The 24,023-nt window shown below is 44.3% G+C and overlaps 1 protein-coding gene across 23 annotated transcripts in view; it reads left to right on the forward strand.

The window, feature by feature from the left end:
• The window catches only part of PPFIBP2 (PPFIA binding protein 2), a 168,469-nt gene that overhangs the window by 36,930 nt on the left and 107,516 nt on the right, over positions 1–24,023 (forward strand). For 22 of the 23 annotated variants that reach the window (XR_009504637.1, XR_009504638.1, XR_009504639.1 and 19 more), the window contains exon 3: positions 13,598–13,812. The exons of the other annotated variant lie outside the window; for it this stretch is intronic. Coding sequence is in view for 11 of the 22 variants with exons in the window: in XM_059931025.1 (XP_059787008.1) it covers positions 13,598–13,812 (215 nt within the window). In the remaining 11 variants the exon portion in view is untranslated. The remainder of the gene's footprint in view (positions 1–13,597; positions 13,813–24,023) is intronic. 23 annotated transcript variants of the gene reach the window in all.

A 24,023-nucleotide genomic window follows, 5' to 3' on the forward strand; every position in this document is an offset into this window, starting at 1 on the left:
GGAGGACATCCTGATACACAAGTGCCAAGTACACCCCTGCAGGGCCACACATGGTGACCCTCATCATCTCAAGGCATTCATCCGCTCTGGAGGTGTGAGAAAAGGAAATGCCTTCTAAGCAGAAGTAGGAAATGAAGCAGAAATGTGAAGTGAAACTCCTTGCTAAGATGGATTCTTGAAACCTGAATAGGTGTATCCCGGGTGTGACTGTACTTAAATAGAACCCAAGAATTTTATAGCAGAAAGTTGGGAAGAGGTGACTGTTAAAAAACCCAGGACTCTTGTCAAAATGGTTTGTTTCTAATACAAAAGACCATTGTTTTAAGTTCCAGTATGATGTTAACCTTTGATCTGGTCTTCTTCCTGATTAGTCCCTGTGATTCAGCCTACAAATAACACCATAATTGAATTACACCGTTGATGATCGAAATTCGACACTATACTGCTTAATTATATCCCTCTGGATAACCCAGAGCAACTGCCACATACGCTAATTTTGCATAGGGCTTCATCTGTGTGCTAATGGGGTCAGCGGCTGCGTCTGAAATAGGACCAGAGAACCCCTGGTCAGGACCCAGGGGACCGCTTACTCCTCTTCGCTGGGGCAGGAGGTTACTTGTGCGGTATGAGCTATACGCATTGATGAGGAATAGTTAGAAGGAATGTGTTTTATAACAGTTAAACAAAGAGGTTGCTCTGTCCTGGCCTTTCTGCCAACTCTGATTAGTGTCTGCTTTTTTTTTTTTTTTTAAAGACTGTGTGAGGGCAGAGAAAGTTCTGATCAAGACTGTGATTATTCACTTTGGCCCGTGAATGATTTCAGCTGTGGTGTTAAAGGCTGATGATTGAGTCCAAGCTCTGAACATTTAGTTGGTCTTGTTGTACCCTCTCCGAGGCCGATCAGCATAGAGTGGTCGTCGGTAACAAAGCCACCTGCTTCCCAGTCAGGACTCAGGTTGAGGGTCCTCTGCTATGAAACTGACCTGAGGAGAGTCAGGGTGGAATTTTAGAGGTGTCTAGTGGGCTGAGATGTCAAAGACTGCCCTTTGTGTAAAGAGGTTGAAACGGCCCACAGTGGGGCTGCGAGCCCTATTCAACAGCCATCATTCTGTTTTCTTCCCTTGCTGGCAGAGCCCACCTCTCACTCCTTTATGGCTCTGTAGCCTCATTTTCTAATAATCTCTGAAAGAGTGTGAGTAAAGTTGGAATTATCATTTGTTCCTTAAATACTTGCTTATAGTTGTAATTTATAGGAACTGACCTGCAAAACCATCTGGACCTTGTGTTTTCTCATTGGAAGACTGTCTTTTTGTAATAGTTAGGGACAGCCAGAGTTTAATTTTTTCTCTATTGAGTTTTGGCACATTATATTTTTCTAGATATTTGTGTATTTTACCAATGTTTTCCATTTTGTTAGCATATGGTTGCTTATTGTATTTTATCTTTTTAAGATCTGCTGCTTGTTATATCTGTTTTTTAATCCTAGTATTGCTTATTTGTGCCTTCTCTTTATTTTTTCATTAATCTTGCCAGAGACTTTTTTTTTTACTACTTTTTTCAAAGAATTGACTTGTTTTTGCTGATCAGTCACCATAGTAGGTGTGTATATTATTTATTCTGTAAATAGTTAAATGTGTGTATGTATCAGCCCAGGTTCTTCAGAGAAACAGAACCAATAGGGTGTGTGTGTGTGTGTGTGTGTGTGTGTGTGTGTGTGTGTATAGAGAGAGACACATAGACAGAGCAAGAGATAGATAGAGAGAGAGAGAGATTTATTTTAAGGAATTGGCTCACATGAATGTGGGAGCTGGCAAGTACGAAAATCTGCAGGATAAGCCAGCAGCCTGGAGTGCCAGCAAAGAGCCAGTGTTGCAGTTCAAATCCGAAAGCCATCTGCTGGAAGATCCCCACTTCTTCTAGAGCAGGGATCCCCAACCCCCGGAAACCCCTGTTAGGAACCAGGCCGCAAAGCAGGAGGTAAGCAGCGAGCGAGCAAAGCTCCATCTGCCGCTCCCCATGGCTCGCATTACCGCCTGAACACCCGCCCCACTCCTGCCACCACTGGTCTGTAGAAAAATTGTCTTCCACAAAATCGACCCCTGATGCCACAAAGGTTGGGGACCACTGTTCTAGAGAGGTCAGTCTTTTTCTATTAAGATCTTCCACTGATTGGGTGAGGCCCACCCACACTGTGGAGGGCAGTCTGCTTTGGTCAAACTGTACTGATTTAAATGTTAATCTCATCAAAAAAATACCTTCACAGAAACATGTAGAATAATGTTTGACTAAATATCTGAGTACCACGGCCTAGCCAAGTTAACACATACAATTAATCATCACAGTATATATAGATATATAGGCATTATGTATCTATGCTTAATATATATACATATTTAACTTCTTTGAATATCTGTTCTTTATCATTTATCATTTTCTGCTCTACTTACTTGAATGTATCTGTTCAACTTAACAAATCAACCAATAATATATAACAATATGCATTTAAAATTGATTGCTAACTTGTGTTGTGGTTAAAGTGGTTTCTGATACTTACTCTTTGGAATTTATTGATACTTGCTTTGTAGCCTTGACAAGAACATTGCCAGTTTTCATTAATGTTCTATGTGTGCTTGCAAGGTGTGTGCATTTTCCAGTTATTACGTGCCATGTTCTATAATTGTCCATTACAGCCAACTTATTTGAATCTTCTCTACCAATACTGTTGTGGGTTTTTTTGTTTTTTGTTTTGGTCTGCTTGATCTTACCAGTTTCTGAGAAATACATATTAAAATTACTCTACTAGATGGTGTATTTTGTCCCCTATACTTGTGGATATTTTGCCTTCTATTTTGAAGGTGTTTTAAATTTTTTTATTTATTTATTTTTAAAAATTGAAGTATAGTTGATTTACAATGTTACAATTTACAATTATAAATTGATTTACAATTGTAACATTACAGTGTTCCAATTTACAATGTGTTAGTTTCTGGTGTACAGCAAAGTGATTCAGATATATATATATATTCTTTTCCATTATAGGTTATTACAAGATATTGAATATAGTTCCCTGTGCTATACAGTAGGTCCTTGTTGTTTATCTATTTTATATATAGTGGTGTGTATCTGTTAATCCCAAACTCCTAATTTATCCCTCCCCACAGCTTTCCCCTTTGGTAACCATAAATTTGTTTTCGATGTCTGTGAGTCTGTTTCTGTTTTGTAAATAAGTTTATTTGTATCATTATTTTAGATTCCACATATAAGTGATATCATATGGTATTTGTCTTTCTCTTTCCGACTTGCTTCACTTAGTATGATAATTTCCAGGTCCATCCATGTTGCTGCAAATGGCATTACTTCATTCTTTAATTTTATTTATTTATTTATTTATTTATTTATTTTTGGCTGTGTTGGGTCTTCGTTTCTGTGCGAGGGCTTCCTCTAGTTGTGGCAAGTGGGGGCCACTCTTCATCGCGGTGCGCGGGCCTCTCACTATCGCGGCCTCTCTTGTTGCGGAGCACAGGCTCCAGACGCGCAGGCTCAGTAGTTGTGGCTCACGGGCCTAGTTCTCCGCAGCATGTGGGATCTTCCCAGACCAGGGCTCGAACCCGTGTCCCCTGCATTGGCAGGCAGATTCTCAACCACTGCGCCACCAGGGAAGTCCCCTACTTCATTCTTTTTAATGGCTGAGTAATATTCCATTGTTTGTGTATGTGTATATATATCATATCTTCTTTATCCATTCATCTATTGATGGATACTTAGGTTGCTTCCATGTCTTGGTTATTGTAAACAGTGCTGCTGTGAATATTGGGATGCCTGTATCTTTTTGAGTTACAGTTTTCATCTTTTCCAGATATATACCCAGTTGTGGGATTGCTTGATCATACAGTAACTCTATTTTTAGTTTCTTAGGGAACCTCCATACTGCTCTCCATAGTGGCTGCACCAATTTACATTCCCACCAACAGTGTAGGAGGGTTCTCTTTTCTCCATACCCTCTCCAGCATTTATTGTTTGTTGGCTTTTTGGTGATGGCCATTCTGACTGTTGTGAGATGATATCTCATGTAATTTTGATTTGCATTTCTCTAATAATTAGTGGTGATATTGAGCATCTTTTCATGTGCCTGTTTGCCATCTGTATGTCTTCCTTGGAGAAATGTCTAGGTCTTTCAGCTTTTTTTAATTGGGTTGTTTGTTTTTTTGTTATTGAGTTGTGTGAGCTGTTTGTATATTTTGGAAATTAATCCATTGTCGATAGCATCATTTGCAAATATTTTCTCCCATTCCATAGGTTGTCTTTTCATTTTGTTTATGGTTTCCTTTGCTGTGTGAAAAGCTTATAAGTTTGATTAGGTCCCATTTGTTTATCAACTATTTTATTTTTTGATTTCTACTTGTCCCACTCTTTCTGCACCTCCCTTACCCCTTTTTAATGTTTGAAAACATCAAATTGTTTATGTGTGTTCTTATTCCAGAATCAAGGCCAAGTTTCCTTCTGTGGGATGATTTTTTTCTAGTTGGTAGACTGAGGATATTGCCCTTTTGCATCCTGGCTTTATGCAGAGGTCTTCCATCTGACCTCTCCCTTTGCTCAGGCCCTAAGCTTTGTCTCCTGTCCTCAAGTGGCCCATTCAAGCTGAGATGTTAAGCCACCAGAGAATTGGCCTGCAGGGCAAACACCAGCTCACATGCTCTCTTTCTCCTGAGCTACTGAGCTCTGAAAATTTCTTTCAGTTCAATTGCTTTAAAAAGTGTATGTATGTTTGTTTTTTAATTTTGGGTGTCCTTTGGGATTTTTCTGAGCATAACTAGTCTGTTACCACCTGCCCTGTTGCAGCTATAATGCAGTTACCTTCCTGGGCTCATGGCCCCTTCCTCCATCTTCAAAGCCAGCAATGTCAGGGCAAGTCCTCATGTCATATCCCTCTGACCCATTCTTCTGCCTCCCTTTTATGATTTAAGAGCTCATGTGATTAAAACTCCAGGATAATATCTCCATTTCATGATTCTTAATCACATCTGTAAAGTCCCTTTTGCCATATTAGGTAACAAACACATTCATAGTTTCCAGGGATTAGGATGTGGACATCTATGGGAGGGTCATTATTCTGTCTACCTCAAAGATCAATAAATAACATCCCTTACAACACTGTAAATCAACTATACTTCAATAAAATATTTAAAAAGAATAACAGCCCATTATTCCCCTCCTAGTTTGGTTCCAGTCAAGGAACAGACAAAGGAGTCAGACAGAAAGAGATCAAAATATCAGTTTTATCATTAGTTTTACTGATTAGGAAAGTTAGCTTGACCTGAAACCACAGTCAGGAAGGACCTTGAATCCACTCATCCTACACACATACCCCAAATTGAACTCAATCCCAGGCTACAGACTTCCACCTTCTGGGGCAGAGCTTGTCTCAGAAAAAGTTTCCTCAGAAACTAATGCTTGCATACGGGGACGGGCAGCTCCAGGGAGAATTCCATCTTTTAGTTCTGTCATCAGTAGAGGCCTTCCCCCATTGAGGAAAAATTGAGTGAGGGGAGGCAGGTAGAAACCACTCTCCCCTCCCACAGAAATATGGAGACTGGAACAGTACCCATAATAGCGATTCTTGATTTTTGTCGAGACTTTGTGTATGGCCTAGTCTATAGTCAGTTTTGAAAAAATGCTTTATATGTGCTTGAATACAATGCGCCATCTCTAGTTGTTTGGGGTATAGTTCTTTATGTGCCTTTTGCTGTTTTGATAATCACCACTTTAGTTTTTAATTTTCTTTTTGGGTCTGCTTGACCTGTCATTTCCCAAAGGAGAGGGTCTTTTTTACACACTGTGGGATTTGGTTTTGTAAATTTGTGTTTAGGATTTGATATGCAAGTTCATCAGTGAGAAGACTTGTAATTTGCCTTTGTAGAACTCAGAACTTCTAAATTGTTCAGTTCCAGGGGCACCTTTCACACTCTGGTCTACAATTTGTACTGGCAGGCTCTCCTTATCGAGACAGCTGGGAGCAGTCCCTCCTTTTCTCTACTGAACACCAGTTAGATTAGAATTATTCACTTCCTGAACGTTGGCTAGAGCTAACTTGTAAAAGCATTTGGCCTGGTATTTTCTCTGTGGAAAAATATTAAATTATGGCTCAATTATTTATAGGTCTATTCAGATGATTTTTTATTTGATTTTTGTCATTTTATCCGGTGACTGTGTGTGTGTGTGTGTGTGTGTGTGTGTGTGTGTGACTGGCTTTAATATTTTGATCAAAAATACCTACTCCAATGCTTGAAGTCCTGAGTTTTATCTTTTGAACACATTAAATTTCACTCATTCAGTGTCATAATTTTTTGTATGCCTCTCTTAATAACATCAAAGAACTGGATTTCTTTTTTTCCATTATTCATATTTTTGCGTTTAAATAGGTGTTTAGTGCAAAATGGATGACTAATAAGAAAAATAAATAAAAATAAACATAAATAAGTAAATAAATAGGTGTTTAGTGCATTTATAATTATTATAGTTACTAGTATATAGGTATGCGTGTACTTATTTCTCTGTTTTATGCTGTTGTTTCTTTTTAACTTTTTTTTACTTGTTTTTGGTTTTGCCTTGCTGGCTTCTGTTATATTGATCAAGTTGTTTTTAAATCTCTTTTAGGAAGTTAAACATCTATTTCTACATTTTTAATGCTCATCCTTGCATTTTTTTAATGCTCAAAAAAATGCACGTTTTTAACATGCATCCTTTACACAAAGGCTAAAGATAAGTATCTTTATAGAATAATAATTCTGTCTTCCTCTTCAGTAATACATGACTCTTAGAATGCTTTAATTCCCATCACTGCCCCATCTTCCACATTATTTTAGTTTTGTGTTCTGGTGTCATCTTGATTTATAGACCCCAAAATATTGTGCTATTTATTTATTTATTCATTTATTTATTTTTCATTGAACATTTATTTTTATCAGATATGATAATGCATTATTTTACCTAATCCTTGTGAAACTTGTGAAAGATGAACAGTATTGCCACCCCCCCTTTTTTAAAATAAATTTATTTATTTATCTATTTGTTTGTTTATTTTTGCCTGCATTGGGTCTTTGTTGCTGCGTGCCAGCTTTCTCTAGTTGTGGCCAGCAGGGGCTACCCTTCATTGTGGTGCATGGGCTTCGGGCTTCTCATTGCAGTGGCTTCTCTTGTTGCGGAGCACAGGCTCTAGGCATGTGGGCTTCAGTAGTTGTGGCTCACGGGCTCTAGAGCACAGGCTCATTAGTTGTGGTGCACAGGCTTAGCTGCTCCGCGGCATGTGGGATCTTCCCGGACCAGGGATTGAACCAGTGTCCCCTGCACTGGCAGGCGGATTCTTAACCACTGCGCCACCAGGGAAGCCCTGCCACCCCCTTTTTACAGACAGGAAATTGAGGCATAGAGAGCTTAACTAGAAAGCATAATTGGGAAAAAATACAAGATCCATCAGATCTCAAAATCTAAGTTCTTTCATCATCCGATATTACATAAACTAGTCTTAGCTCTCAAAGGAAGGTGTTGAAACAAAGACCTTAGGTCTAAGTAGTTGTTAGAGAATGTACAGGACATACGGTCCAATGGTCTCCATTCTGGGTCTTCAGTGGAGGTGTCTGATGGTGCCCAGGAGGCTGCAGATCTGTGTCTTGAGGGTGAACCTGCAGCTCCTCTGGGATTCAGAGGCTCTGCCTGGGTAATAATTTGCTATAAATATTCTTGTCTCATGCATTTTGTCATACTGTGCACCCCTGAAGAGCTTCAAGAAGAAATAGAAAATAGTCCTGGAGGCCAGAAAGTCCGAGATCAAGGTGCCAACAGGGTTGATTTCTGGTGCGACCTCTCTTCCCAGCTTGTGGGCAATCTTCTTCTCACTGTGTTCTCGCATGGTCTTTCTTCTGCTGGTTTTGGAAGAGTCTTGCAGAGAGGCAGGAGGTGGCTGCAACTGACCCTGGGGAAACAGACCCTGGCTGCAGCCACTCTTGGGCTCTGCCCCCGCCCCCCCCCCCCCCGTATGTGTTTTTCATCCCACTCCTTTTTGGTTGGTGCAGTTTTTCCTGCTTCATGAAGTAGATCCTTTAAAATCCCTTCAGGAATAACCTGCCAGTAATAAATTGCACGAGTCATTATGTGAAAAATGTCCTTATTTTAGTCTTAATCTTGAGTGGTAGTTTATCTTGTACAGGTTATAGGTTGGTAGCTACCTGTAGATATTATTTTGTGGTCATCGGGACTTACTGCTGATGAGAAGTCTGTTGACAGTCTGTCTTTTATCTCTGGTTGCTTTTAAATTTCCTCTATCCTTGGTGTTCTTCAGTTTCACTGCGTTGTTTCTAGGATGGGTTTGTTTTGATGTATCGTTTTGGGGACTCAGTGTGTGTCTTTTAAACTGAGAAGACTCAAGATTTTATTTGTGACAAATCCATAGCCATTTTCTCTTTGTTGCTTCTGCTTCACTCTATATACTTCCTTCCACTTTCCATTCCAGTAATTTTCTTATCTGTTATTTAACCTGTGCACTTAATTTCTCACTTGAATAATTTCATTCTTCGTTTTGGTTTCCACGTGGTTCTTTTTCAAATTGTCCTGTTCTTTTCTCGCTCCTTCTTATTCTTTCATTAAAGTTTCTATTTCTCTCATTTTTTTCCTTCAATTATGTAAAACATATCATATATGTCCAAATAGATTCCCAAATAGACAAGTACTCATAATATTAATTTATTGATTAAGTTACTTGTATATTTATAAGCATTACGTAAAATAATTATGGATTTCTTATCTCACTGGCACATTTTTAATAATAATTTTATTCAAGCGTTTTACATTTATCTCCAACATACTGTGTTTATCATTATGAGAGCTGCTTGTTGAATAATTTTAGCATCCCAGAACAGTTGAAGAGCATGTGAGGATGTTGATAAAATGTAGAGGTGGGGCCCGAGAGTCTGCATTTCCACCAAGCTCCCAGGTAATGCTAGTGCAGCTGACATGCACAGCACTTTTGATGTGCAGAGTTCTAGAGCAGCGGTCCCCAACCTTTTTGGCACCAGGGACCCGTTTCGTGGAAGACAGTTTTTCCACAGACCCGGGGCGTGGGGGTGGGGGTGGGCTGGTTCAGGCGGTAATGCGAGTGATGGGGAGCGATGGGGAGCGATGGGGAGCGATGGCGAGCGGCAGAAGAAGCTTCGCTCGCTCGCCCGCCACTCACCTCCTGTTGTGCAGCCGGTTCCCAACAGGCCGTGGACCGGTACTGGTCTGCGGCCTGGGGGTTTGGGACCCCCATTTTCGGGCCCATCATCTTCACTTTTCAGTTGTTGTAAATACGGCACTTTAAAAATTCACATATGATGCTCTCAACAGATATTTCATCTTATGCCAGAGAACCCCCATCTGCATGATAAAGGATCTTTTTTTTTTAAACACCCACAAATAAAATATTTTATTTATTTTTCAACAAATGGTGTTGGAACAATTGAATAGCCATAGTTAAAAAAAAAAAAAGAAAAAAGAACCTTGACCTAATCCTCATACTTTGTACAAAATTAACTCTGGATCAATCATAAATCAAAATGCAAAATATGAAGCTACAAAACATTTAGAATAAAGCATAGGAGAAAGTCTCTGTGACCTTGAGTAATACAAACAAGTGTATATTAGAGGTAAACAATAACGAATTTATTAGTTTGGATGTGCAGGGTAAGGTAATAAAATCCTGTTGTGCTTGCCAAGGAAGAAGGGAAAGCTTCACAGTGGGTAGTGGTCGGTGGAGGAGAAGCAAGTGGAGGGTCCCTTTGGAAGGGACACTTTTTTTTTTTCTTGTGCCATTTTTCATCAAGTGTTTATTAGCCTTTGGGGGGCTCATGATAATATTAATTCAAATTTCATTGCATAATAAAGCGACAGGGACATCCTGCTCTCAGCATGACAGCCAAGGGAGCTCTGTAGATCCACTCAAATGTGAAGCTGGAGAAAATGAGTTTTTAAAAAATGCAGATAGCCATTCTCTGGAAATGATCCTGAGCCATTTCACTGAAGAAACATTTATTCCATAGAATCTACCAGAACTTGGTAAGAACTATGGGCGTCTGTGGTCTTTGAACCAAGGTGTGTGCCCTCCCTCCCCGCTCTGGCTCAGCAGGGCAGAAGCCCACCCCAGGCTGGGGGAGCCACGCACACAGGGACCCCCGCTCCTGGCATCCAGCTGCTCGGCTGCCTTCCCGGGAGGGCAGCATGTCAGCGTTTCTCATCCTGCCCCCCAGAGATCTGTGTTTGGGGCTAAACCCTGAGTGAGTGTGTCTGAGAGGTGGGGGGGGTCCCTTCTTTGGCTCAGACCCCCTCGTGGGACCAGACTGCACATTGGGCTCAGAGCACTGAGGATGCTGGTTCCCTGTTACCCTTGCTCTGGCTTGGGGCAGGTGGAGTGGTCCATGCAGTGAAAGATCATTTTTTAGAAGTTTATCCTACATGTATATATTTCTGAATTGTTCAACATATATACTTTGTGTAAGTGAAGACAGGCTAAGTTATGCTGCAGTAACAAACAGTCCCAAAATGTCAGCAGCTTGAAGCAGCTCATACAGGTTCCCCCTGGGTCTGCTTAGGGCTCTGGTCCACGTCATCGTCCCTTTGGGACACGGGCTGATTCAGTCCCCACCGTTGCCAGAGACCAGAGCAAGTGAAAGAGATATGAGGAATTGTGCTCTGGTTCCTAAAGACTTTCTCCCAGAAATTACATATATCACTTTTCATGTTTATTGCCCAGAGGAAGTCATGTGGCTGTGAGTAACTTCAAGGGGCAGAAGTGTTATCCTACTATGAGCTTAAGTAGAGGAGAACCAAAACGTTTCTGAATAACCCTAATTACTACTACACACATACTTAGTTGCTTTTGAAAGCGATCATTAAAAGGCTTTCAGTGAAATCCTATATTTGCATTTTATGTTGTCTTACCTTCCCCTAACAATGACTGAATCTGTATTAAATTTTGGTTTTGGGCGCTTAAAATAAAAATTCTCAGGTTGTCCTCTCTGAACATCAAAATTTGACATTGATCAATGTTGATTTGCTAGTCAATGATTTCCACTTAGGCTGCACATTGGAATCACCTGGGGAGCTTTTTGTTATCCCAGGTCAGCCTCAGACCAATCAAATTAGAACCTCTGGAGGTTGGGATCCTGGCATCTGTAGTTTGTAAAACTCCCAAAGTGATTTCAGTCTGTATGTAAAATTGAAGTCCCTTGTGCTAATCTATCTTCCCTAAAGAGTGCGTTGTTGTTCAAGATAAAGTAATTGAGATTGCCCCCAAAGAGAAACTTTATTCGGGCTTTGAACATGAGGTGAGCCTGCTGTTTTCTGAGACGTAATTTAAGGGTCAACACCTTGCCTTATGTTATTGTCTCTTTTGTATTGCTTTGTTAAATCCAGATATCAAGGCATGCATTTTCTTATTTGTTGCATCTGATAGTCCTATTCTGATGTATTTTCCTCTGTGATTGTAGTTTTTCCATAGGAACTGATGATCTGTAGGGAATGTGTGTGGAGTATGGAACTGAGTCTTCTGGGTGATTGTTTTTTTGTTGTGTGATTGTTTTTTTGTTGTTATTTCGGTCGCGCCATGAGGCTTGTGGGATCTTAGTTCCCCGACCTGGCATCGAACCCAGGTCACAGCAGTGAAAGCTCTGAGTCCTAACCACTGGACCACCAGGGAATTCCCTGGGTGATTGTTGCCTTTGCTAATGCTGGGCCTTAGGAGTTTCACCATTCTGGACCATTTTCTGAGCCTGTGTGTTGATGAAATTGCAAAGAAATAGAAATTAAAGTCTTTTACGTGTGTATACATATGGAAAAATAGACACAGATACACATGTACTCATACACATTTACACACATGCGCAATATTTGAATAGTAAGGAAGAATCCCAAGGATTTAGGGCAGGGAGGGGCCCAGAGAATGGAAGGAACTTGTGTAAGGCCACAGAGTGATATAAAGTGAATGAAAATCTCAGTCTTCCCACCTACTCCTGGCCTGACTTATCCTACATTTATAAATGTGTGTGTGTGTGTGTTGAAGTGTGTCCGGGATGGAGAGGGATTACTTAGGATTTGTTTGGAGATTGGGAGGTCTTGCCCTGCTTCTGTTCATTTTCTTTCCTGAAGTTGTTGGCTGTGGCCTCTCCTAGTCAACTCTAAATTGTATTTGCAGGAGCCAGAAAGTGCTGAGCACACATCAGAGTGTGGGTAACAGGGCCGTTTCCTAGCTCCCCAGAGCCATGGACTTGTTTGTGGATTGTGATCCACGATTCCCTCTATCCTGCCCTTTCAGAAAGCAAACCGGCAATCAAGTAGTAATTGTTTCCTTCTGTGTGCATTTCTCATTCCAAAGACTGCCATGGCAAGTAGGAAGCTGGCTTTTAAAAGAGTAGAGGAACCTGGAATTAGACGTCAGGCCTGCAGTGTAACCGTGAATGTGGTAGCCCTACAGCCCACATTTTCCAGCAAGAGTCCTGATTTCAAATATTTTATTCTGTTGGTTTTATAAACAATCCAAATGCCCTAGAAATTCCACTATGAACCATATTTTCTAAAGTGTTTCTTACTGATGAAAGAAGCACAGGAATCCTTTGTTAGACTCTGTTGCCCCAGTTTTGGTTTGAAAAATATATCACTGTACATATTATGCAAAGAAAACTTTTTTTTTTTTAATGGTGGGGTTTAGAAAGGCAAAAACAGTCCTATTGGGGACATACCAATTTAGAAAAAGATGACCCAGTATCCCAGATCTCTGGAGAAATCCAGGTACTCTTCCTCTTGGCTATTCATCCAAGCATATGTACAGACATTCAGACCAATTCCCCCTAACCATCTGCTGGTCAGGGGGCATGATAACTATGTTAGCTAACTATGACAGGGGCTCTGCCCTCAGAGACTTCACAGCCCGTAAAGGGAGATGAGATATGGATACACACAGCAATAAATACAAGTCAAAAGTGTGAGTGTGTCAGAGGGTATAGAATCTCCCAACTGGAAAGATCTAGAAATATTTCGATTCACTCCACCTCACCAGACCCCACACAGCATCCCTTCCTCTGCATCCTGTTGGTCAGAGCAAGTCACGAGACCAGCCCAGAGTCAGCATCCGCCTCAGGATGAGGGGAGTGGAATGCCCACACAAGGATGGGATGGATTTTTGGTGGCCATCTGTGCAGTCTACCACATGAACTTAAAAGAGGACAAATTTATTAATCTCAGAGCTGAAGACTGGCATCTCACCATTTTAGCACACATGTCCTTGGTCGTGGGTGAGGTCTAGCTGTGCTTTCCCAGTTGTCTGAAAGTGTGAGCTTCCCTAGGCCGGTCCCAATGGGCGCAGTCATCTGCCTCTCTCATGCCCAACCCAGGATGAAAGGTGATTTCTGCAAAGCTCACTTTGTGAGTGATTCTGCTGAGGCAGAAGTGGTTCCTCTAGGCTTCTTATCCATCCCTTTCCTCTCCCCTTTCACTAACTTTGCTGTTTATCAGTTCCTTGCCCGTGGCGTCCACCCTTCTTACCAAGGTTCCCGCCTCTCTCTTGTTCCAGGCACTAACACAGGGGTAGATATTAGCGATGACACCTGTGAGCCTGGACTGGCCTCCGCGGCTTCCTACGTGAACCCCTTCCCGGTGCTGCGTCTCGTCGAGGACTTGAGGCTGGCCCTGGAGATGCTGGAGCATTCTCAGGAGAGAGCAGCCCTCCTGAGCCAGATCCCAGGCCCCACAGCTGCCTACATAAAGGGGTGGTTCGAGGAGAGCTTGGTGAGTAGGCCCATGGCCTGGGTGGGGAACACGGTCAGCGAGCCCCTGGCATGCCACCACCACCTGGGGCTGTCACTTCATCTGTGCACTGTCTAGTCTCTTCTTGCTTCCTGTCCAGATTTGGCCAACCCCCAGTGGGCGGTGGTCCTTCCCAGCAGAAGGGGAGGGCCTGGTCAAGCAGCTTAAGCTCCACAGTAAGCCTGCCTGTGCCCTCCCGTTGTTCTCCTGAGAAGGGGAAATCCAGGGCCAGAGAAGAGCGAACGTGGAAGGTGTTTCCCCCCAGATAGTACAGGCACAATTTGCTGTGTTATAATCCCTAGCTGGGGTCTCTATTTTCAGCTGAACCCACCATGCCCCTCGTTTCTTACAACAAACGAGAACCTTGTTGCCTCATCCATCCCTTTATTGCTGCCCCTACTCTTCGGACCACCTTGCCCTAGAAGTCCTTCCTGCCCCTAGAGTGGAATGCAGGTTTCCTGACTCTCCTTCTGCCCTCTCTAGATCAATCCTGCACACCTGCTAGCCTCTAAGGGAAGCAGATGAGTAACCAACGCTGTAAATGTATGGCTTTTGTTACCCATCTTCCCTGTGGAGACCAGCCAGTCAGCTTTAAAAGATTAGTAATATCTGGGTAAGGCAAGGAACTAGTCCATTCTGGAAATGATCTGGATTGCACCCATTCCGGGGCTGGGAAGCCAGAGGGAGCATGTGATTATTACCTAAGCTGAGTCTGAGGATGAAAGCTGGGATGCAGTCTCCTAAAGCTAGAGTCCTGTGGATCTGATTCAAAATTGGAAAGTATGCACAGAGATAGGATGACAGGAACAGGACCACTAAATTGGGAGGGGCAGGTTGATGTTGAAAACCACAGAGGAAGGAGGTTGAGATCCTCTTTTCTGGAGGCCAAGTCATTTGTGATTAGACAGGTTATATCCCAGATGTCCTAGGTGCTCCTGTTCAGGAGTCTGTCAATACAGTCTTATCCCCATGCCTTCCTCTGAACACCGAAGAATTCTTTATTATATTCATTATATGTGTTGTTCAACATTTTCATCATATAGGTTGTCTGCCTGGAGTTCTGTAGCATACCCACAGGTAGGGAGAATAACGGCCTTCCAAAGATGTCTACATCCTAATGGCCAGAACCTGTGAATAAGTTACTGTATGTGGCAAAGGGGAAGGAAGCAGGTGGAATTAAGGTTGCTAATCAGTTGAGTTTAAAATAGGGAGAGCAGCCTGGATTATCCAGGTGAGCCTAGTGTAATCACTGGCGTCCTTATAAGTGGAAGGGGGCGGCAGATGAGTCAGTGTCTGATGGATGTGGTGGGAGAAGGAGTCGCCCGTTACTGCTGCTGGCTTTGAAGGTGGAAGGGCCAAGAACTGAAGAATGCAGGCAGCTGCCAGGAGCTGGAAAACTGGACTCTCCCCTGGAGCCTCCAGAAGGGAAAGCAGCCCTGCCAACAGCTTGATTTTAGCTCAGTGAGATTCATTTCAGACTTCTGACCTCCAGAACTATAAGGTAATGAATTTGTGTTTTTGCAAGTCACTAAGTTTGTGGTAGTTCGTTACAGTAGCAACCGATAATGCCCAGAGAGGAAGGTGAAGGTTGCTGGATGGGTCTCGGGTAGGCCTGTTACAGGTCAGGTTTGCAAGCTGCCTCCTCGTCCCTCCCCCACATGAAGGCGGTTCTTGGTGGTCCTCTCAGACTTGTGCTGATAACGGACAGAAGTCCCCACCTGCTTCTCCGCTCAATCTTTTAACCAGATTGGGAGTTGCTGGGGGATGGCTTCGGTAGTCTAGTTCTCTTTCCCGCAGCAGAAGGATCCGCCCTTTGCTTCGCTAGAGAGGAACTCTCTGGCTGTTACCATACTTGCAGCTTTATGATGTTGATCCTGGCTTCTCCCCTGTCATGTCTCACCATCTTCTGCCCACCGCTCTTTGCAGCTGCGGCTTTCCGGCTCACTTTACACCTGGCATGGGCGCCGATCCCTCCCTCCAGTCTTGCTAAGTACTACTGACTCAGGCTGTAGTGTTTACAGAAAATTTTATGAAGCTTCAAGAAAATGATAGGTCCTTAATTCCTCAGTCTGAAACCCTTGGGTCCACATGCATTTTAGAACTCAGAGCTTATTAAACTTTAGAAAGGTGAGCCAGTGCATGTAGACTGTACAGTATGTACCATCTCTAGCAGATACAGGGCAGGAAACAGGTGAACATTTCTTCAGCAAAACTCGTGAATATCTGCATGAAGTGGGATAAAGAAAGACTACAAATACATAATTTACAGTCACTATTTTTACCTTGTATAGATGTGCCTGAATTTATGAAACCATTTCTCTAATATTGAATTGAATTCTTTTTAATCTTTCACTAATGATATGGCATTGCACAGACTTTGTCTAGAAATATTTGTCGTTATATCGAAATATTTTCAGATAGAATCGTGAAAGAATAAGAGTTAAAACAGACAAAATACAGAATGCTCAGTTAAGTTGGAATTTTAGACAAACAATGAATTTTTAGTAAGTATGTTTCATACAGTTTGCTAAGTCTGGCAACTCTGATCAAAGGTATTAATATCTTAAAGCCTTGTGACACATTTTTCCAAACCACTTTTCAGAAAGATTTTACTCATTTATATTTTCATTGGCAGGGTTTGAGGTATATCCTGATCAACAACAAGCACTAAGATTGAAAAAATAGCTTTACTAATTTCATAGGAAAAATGGCTTCATTTTATCTTTGCATTTCTTTGTTTAGTAGGAAGGCTAAATTTTTTTTTATTAGCTTAATATTCTGCATGGTTTCCAAACTTTTGATCTCTTACCCCAATATGAAAAAAATTCATTCTCCAAATATACATATTTATATATGGAGAATTGTCCTAATATATGTAACTTATAAAACATAGTCCCAGATAGAAAATCCTTTTTAAAGGATGGGTTAAGGAAATAGCTCTAGAGACTTCCCTGGCGGTCCAGTGGTTAAGACTTCACCTTCCAGTGCATGGGGTGCAGGTTCAATCCCTGGTCCGGAAGCTAAGATCCCACTTGCCTGGCAGCCAAAAAAACAAAACATAAAAACAGAAGCAATATTGTAACGAATTCAATGGAGACTTTAAAAATGGTCCCCATCAAAAAAAAAAATCTTGGGCTTCCCTGGTGGCGCAGTGGTTGAGAGTCTGCCTGCTAATGCAGGGGACACGGGTTGAGCCCTGGTCTGGGAAGATCCCACGTGCCGCGGAGCAGCTGGGCCCGTGAGCCACAATTACTGAGCCTGCACGTCTGGAGCCTGTGCTCCGCAACAAGAGAGGCCGCAATAGTGACAGGCCTGCGCACCGCAATGAAGAGTGGCCCCCGCTTGCCACAACTAGAGAAAGCCCTCGCACAGAAACGAAGACCCAACACAGCCATAAATAAATAAATAAAATACTTAAAAGGAAAAAAAATCTTTAAAAAAGAAAATAGCTCTAATATTTTCTTCACACACAACACCCCCAGCGATCACCTTGAGTCCCTTGGGTGTGCCTGCCCTAGTCTGGTCTGTTAATATTTTGTGTTGTCTCACCCCACCCCTATTAGGATTTTAGTGTGTTTCTTAAATGACTTTTTACTAGCCCTTTGCTTTGTGGCATTTCTTTTCGTCACTTTGTTTTAAAATGTTGTTTATTTATGGTGGTTTTTTGAGGCAAAGACTTTAAAAGGATTGTAACTAATTTTATCAGTCTCTCCTGTTTGAATTTCTTATTTTCTTTCTAGAAAGGCCCTGGCTGACTTCAGATCAAATAATATTCACCTGTATTCTCTCTCCAGTAGGTTTATAGTTTGATTTGTATCATGGTTTACTCGAATTCATCTTCAATCTTTTTAGTGTGTGGCATGAAGTATGGATCTAACTTCTATAATTTACCAAAAGAGGTTCTTAAAAAATATTTTTGATCCCAAAGTAGTTGATGTGGTGGTTGGTTTTTGCAAGATGCATTGCAGAAAACAGCTTGCATTCAGATTTGCAGATCTGTTTTGGGGGCTATTTACAATGGTTGGGGGAATGCTTGCCTTGGAGAGATTTTTCTAAAAGTTGTTGCATTCATAAAACTTTTGGAGTAGTTATGGCCATCAGCAACCTATGAATGTTGTACTTTTAGAGAGGTCAAAAGTTCATATAAACATTCCAAGATACCAGGGATGGATGTTTAAGGTTTTGATTCTAGACAGAGACCACCTGTGTGTATTTTAGGTCTCACAGACCTAAAGTCATTTTACAAGGCACACACATTCCATAGCAGGTCTTATCTGTATGGAGATAGAATCCAAGGCCGTGAAGAAACCCACTGCTCCTCTTTAGATTGGTTTTAGATTGCCTTAGGTTGGTACTTTTAGTTAGAAGATGTTGCTGTACAAATTGTGGTCTATGGACCAGCAGTTTTGGCATCACTTGACAGCTTGTCTTCAAGAAAAATAAGTTAGAATTTGCCCCATCCACTGAACCATTTCCAGGTGATTCGTATTCACATTAAAGTTTGAAGCACTGCTTTAAACCAGAGACTCGCTTGAATTATTACAAAAAAAAAAAAAAAAAAATCCCAGGTGACTTAAAATTGGAGCTAACAAGGTAGCTCGAGGGCTCAGGCAGGCAGTCCTTGTGCCTTCTCGTTTCTCATTCATGGTATCTGTACGTCCCTTGGGTGTTTGTGCTGTTCTCCTTCGTCATAAACCTCAGTTACTGCTTTGTCGTATGCTGGCCTGGCGTAATCCAACCCTGCCTTATGACACCTGTCAGTTGGGATTCTTTCTCAGAAAGTGGCATAAACAGTAAGGAGTTTTAAATGTCACTAACAAGATGTCCAGAGGATGGGCAGTCCCAGGGTTAAATCAGTGGCTCTGGGATGACCTCAAGGACTGCAGCTTTTCTTATCTTTCTCCCACCATCCTCAGGGTGTTGGTTCTTCCTCAGGTGTGTCCCCTAACAGTTGCAAGAAGGCTACTGCAGCTCTGGTCAGCCTGTCCTCACACACACACAGCTGTGTCCAGAGGTAGAATATGTCCTCTTTTTATAAAACTGGGGAAGAAGATTTCTCTGAAACCCCCCAGCTCCTCATATGGTCCCAGTGGTCAGGATTTGTTTGCATGTGCATACCCTACCTGCCAGGGAGGCTGGGGAACCAGTGTTGGTGCCTTTACTGATCATAGTGGGAGGGGGGCGTCTGTCGGGAAGGAACCATGACGGGGAGGGAAATAAATGGCCTTTTATTCTTGTTGACTGACAAGTTCTTTTCACATTTTCTGTGTGTGTGTGTGTGTGTTAACCCCTGAAGGAAAGAATCTCATTGGCTTAACTCATAATTTTTGAGCCAAGCGCTCCGGGTCTATGAAGAAATGTTAATTGCAAAAGAAACAGAAATTAAAGATTGTCGTTTATGCTCAGCTGTGGTTGGTTTTGCAAGATGCATTGCAGAAAACAGCTTGCATTCAGATTTGCAGATTTGTTTCAGGGTCTGTTTACAATGGTTGGGGGAATGCTTGCCTTGGAGAGATTTTTCTAGAAGTTGTTGCATTGGATTAGCTGCCCTTGGGTCAGGTCTCCACCCAAGGGCCAATTATTAGCTGGGGTGAGAGGGTAGGAATCGTGGTCTCCTGTTACCGTTCAACAGTAACTATACCTGGGATCTTCAGTCACAGATACTGGCAGCTGTAGCACACAGAAATAGGGGCTGCTGAAGAGGCCGCAGTGGATGTGGGGAAGCGGTTGGCGGTTTGAACACATAGCGGACTAGTCCTGGGCCCCCGCCCTTATGTCTTAAACGGTGAGGGAGCTGTGGTCCCTAGTGCATTGTGGTCAGAAAGCCCGTGTGTGGGCAGCTGTTTCTTTACAGTGGGGCTGGTTCCTCCTTGCTGGGTGCTGGCAGGGCTGGACACAGACTGGCTGGCAGCAGCAGGGATTCTCGGCCTGGGAATAGTTATAAACAAGCCAGGCTCATCCTAAAGACACAAGTGTCAATGGGACAGAACTGCCCAGGATTCAGCGGTGCTCGGGGGTGGGCAAGTTCCCAGAGCTTTGGGGCCTAAAACAGGGCCCTCCCTTCCTTGGCCCCTAACAGAATGAGGAAAGGTGGGCTTCAGGCCTGGAAGGGTATGTGCGGGGCTCTCTAAGCTGGGGTCCCTCTGGGACTTCAATGAAGAAAGGAACAAAGGGCCTGGATCCCCCTGTTCTAGGAGCAGAACTGTTACCCATCCAGGTCTGTTTGCCTGATGCACAGCAGGCCAAATGCTGAGATGCTGTGGTTTACAGCCAAGAGTTTATTCACAGGGCAGCCAAGTGAGAAGACAGGAGAATATGTCTCAGATCCACCTCGCTGAAGGCGAGGGGGTTGGAGTGTTTATGGGATAAGAAGGTGGTCTTAGGGCAGAGGTGATTGGAAGTAGGGAAAAAGTGAGGAAATCGGTGTTCTGCACAGGTGCATCTGGGTTAATGCTTCTGCGTATTCCAGATGGAGGCCCTTAGCGTCATCTGAGGGTGGAGTTTTCCAGTCCTTTGATGTCAGAAGGCCATTCATTAGACATCTGCGCAGGCCCAGTTTTAGGGTGGTGCCAACCGGTCCCTGGCCGGCTCACACTGGGCAGGAGCTGACTCCAAGTTCCTGTAAAACAGCTGGGCTGCGTGAAGCTGGGACGGTATGCAATTAAAGGGAGGAAAACAGAAAGAAGGAAAGAAAAGAACAAGTGAACTTAATGAAGGCAATTTACAAGCAAAGGGGTTTTAGCAAGCTGTTCCCTTATCTGTTGTTCTATAAGACAAGTTCAGTAATTTCTATTATCAGCTTCTGTTAACTCTATGGGGCACAGTTTCAGTATCCGAACTCTGGGCTTAGCCTCAGAAAGTTGGTGGAGTGCCAAGGCGCTTCGGATGGGGCTCTTGCATAGGAGAGGTTCCTGGAGACCAAGGCGAGCAGGGATCACGGAGCCTGGCCTGCAGAGACGCATCAGTGAGGCTGTCCTGTGATAGCAGAAGAGTGTGAGCCTCTTTCATGGTTGGCAGACAGGGCCGAGCTCAGGGTCAGGACTCGTAGAGGATGAAGCTGAGGCCCAGGCTGGAAGGCTGCAGCATCTCTGCTGTGATGGGAATGGAGCCGAGTTCCAGAAAGGGGCCACCTCGTTCCTCTCCCTGCAGCTGCCTCCTAGGCCTGTGGTGACCTGGGGGATGAAGCCCTCAGGGAGAGTGGCACCCGTAAAGGGCTGGTCAGCCAGCTTCCAGTGGGCCCTGCAGGGCTGGGGAAACAGCCAGCTGGGGCGGGGGGGGGGAGCGGAGCGGGCAGGTGACCCAGGTTCCTGGGAGATGCCCGAGTGATACCAGAGCCGGCAGGGTCTCCAGATGGAGCAGCTCTGGGGCCTTCTCTAATAGTTGGGCACACGCATTCGTCATCTGCAAGGTATCAGTCTGTTCCACTGTTTCATTACTTCGGATGTGGGTCAGGGAGATTTTTGGTGAAGACCTGAGGCCTCGGGGGCTGAAGGTGAAGCCTGAAGAAAGGGAGGTAAGCCCAGCAGCAGCGGAGTGCGGGCAAGTCAGGGCAGAGCCCGGGCTCCAGGGCGGGGAGGGGGGGGGCTTGGCAGAGACCCTCCAGAGGGGCTGTCCTCCGTGCCGCCCTCTGGAAGCAGCGTTCCTGGAGTCGGTGTGGCCTGCCAGAGGGCCCATGCTCTCCTCAGCCAGGGTGCAGGTGTCCTGGTCAGCGTGCTTGGTCAGGTGGAGGGGAGCAAACCAGGGTGAGGCGGTGTGGGATGAGGCAAAAGGCCGGCTCTCTGCCACTCGCATGTGGCCACGGGTGGACCTCTTTTTCCCTCCTCTGGGACTCAGTTTCTCTGCTGGAAATAAGAGCTGGTCTGACAGCCCGTCTGCAGGATCCGGACACGCATTCCAGTCCTGCGGTTTAAAGGCTACAGAGCGGCCCCCTGGTAGCCACCAGCCCCTGCCTTCATCAGTCTAGACGTTTAGGTTTGCAAAGTGTAGACAGGTTAGGGAGCCCCTCTAGGCACAGCTGCCCCATGTCGGGGCTCGGCCGAGGCCGTCATCTCTGGTCATTCCTGGAGCCGTGAAATGGGAGGCCCTGAATCGGCAGCTTCCTCTGGGCCTGGCTGGTCTGGGGAAGTAAGGCCCCTCTGGGGTGTGTGCTGACGACCTCTGTCAGTCTGTCCATCAGATGTTCGCGTGCCCTCAGCTACCTTCTTAACCAGTCTCTCCAGAAACAAAAAGACCAGCCCAGGAGGGTGCACGGCCACCCCCCGTCGTCAGCCCAGCCACCGTGTCACAGATGGCAGCTCCTTCAGCTCCCAGCCCCTCAAACAAAGCCCCGACGTTCCCGCCAGATTCAGCCTGCAGTCTTTCATTCGGGCCAGAGAAGCAAATCTGCTCACCGTATTGAAAAGCTAGAGGAGTTACAAAAAAAAAAAAAAAAGGTGGGGAGAAGCTGTTTTACGAATTATAAACCGTGAGCTTGAGTTTCTCGTGCCCTGTGATTCGTCTCTGTATCTCTGTTCTCCGCTCAGGGCCAGGAGCAAGAGGTGGGTGGGGTATTTGTGTGGAAACATGTTCATTTTGAAAAGTTACAGACGGGAGTTTTATAGGAAAATCTTGGCTTTCTGGAAGTTGGAAAAGGGGAAATTTGGTGATTGTTTTTCAAAAAAAAAAAAAAAAAAGTGAAGCCTATGTGAGCCAATTTCCAGTGCGTGTTTCTTGCCCTCCCCACTATAGGTGTGAACTTGAGAGTTGTAGGTGTCAGCGTTTCTTTCCTGTGCTTCTCTCCCAAGGGACTCCTGCTAGGCTGGTATGCTGGTTGTGGGGAGGCTTTTGTCCCTTTGCAATACTGGAAGAAGCCACTAGGTGGGAGTCAGGGACAAATGCTGGAAAGTCTAAAAGCCCAAGGAAGAAGATAGGGGCTTTATATGAGAAAATAGCTGCCTCCTCCCAACGCTTAGAGGACATAAGTTCCTCTCATTAATGAAGCCGCTGGACAGTGTACCTGAGTCAGCTGGCAAAAAGAATTATTTTCCTTGGAACCCAGTGGACAAAGGGTAGGCCTGGGAGGCCTCCACTGTTTGTGGCGGGGGAAGAGGGATGAGGACCGGTCCTGGGAGCGTAGACTTGACCTTCCATTGTCAAAGGCGAGAAGATCTCTCCAAACACCTTTAATTCCAGTGCCTTTTGCTGGTGCGCTATTAATTAGGGTGGCCTCTCCATTTCCTGACCCTGCGTCTGTCAGGCCCTGCCCTAGAGAAGTCTCTTGTACCTTGGGGGATTTTGAATACGTTTTTTTCCTGTCACAGCACCCCAGACTAGGGGCCTTCAGCCACTGCATACTTAGCAGTTTTAATTTTCCTGGATTTTGGGTTTCTCCCCGCCGTCCAAGTAAATTGTACCTTACTAAATTCCAGAGATCTGGCTTCTTTCAGACTTGAGACTGTTTCAGTCCCTCAGAACCAATGTTTATAAATGATCAAGAATGTGCAAACACTGGTGAAAGAGCAAATAAATCCTTCCCCACTAAATTTCCTGCTTCAGGCCCAGGGGATATGGTGGGCAATGTTGCCTGGTTAGCATGACCTGAGGTCTGAGCATGTGGACACCCCCCCAACCCTCCGCCCGCAAAGAGGGCTCGCCAGCACACCGCCGGGCCTCCTTCCCTTTCAGGCGCCCGCCGGCAGGTAGGGAGGCTCCAGAGGAGTCATACTTCCGGGCAGACTGGGCTCCAAGACCCTCCGGAAGTAGCCTCCTAACCTCTTACCCCTCAGATACGGTCCTGAGACCAGCAGGATGAGCATCACTGGGAAGCTTGTTCGTGATGCACGATCTCGGGCCCCGTTCCCAACCTGCTGGGTCCGAGTCTGCATTTTCACAGGAAAGCCTGCTAGCCCTGGTGGTTCACTAAAGATAGAGAAGCATCCTCCTCACCCCAGGGTCAGCAGTCTATGGCCTGTATTTGGCCTGCTGCCTATTTCTTATTCCCTGTGAGCTAAGCATAATTTTTATGTTTTTCAGTGATTGAGAAATCACAAGGAGACGATTTTGTGATGAGAACATGATATAAAACTTAGCGTTCACAAAAAAAAGTGTTGCTGCAACACAGCTACCCTCAACTGCTTTCCACATTGGCTGTGGCTGCTTTTGCGCTACAAATGGGAGTCGACTGTCACAAACCATATGGCCCACAAAGCCTAAAT

This window comes from Balaenoptera ricei, chromosome 8, assembly GCF_028023285.1.
Source record: "Balaenoptera ricei isolate mBalRic1 chromosome 8, mBalRic1.hap2, whole genome shotgun sequence".
Taxonomy (NCBI): Eukaryota; Metazoa; Chordata; class Mammalia; order Artiodactyla; family Balaenopteridae; genus Balaenoptera; species Balaenoptera ricei.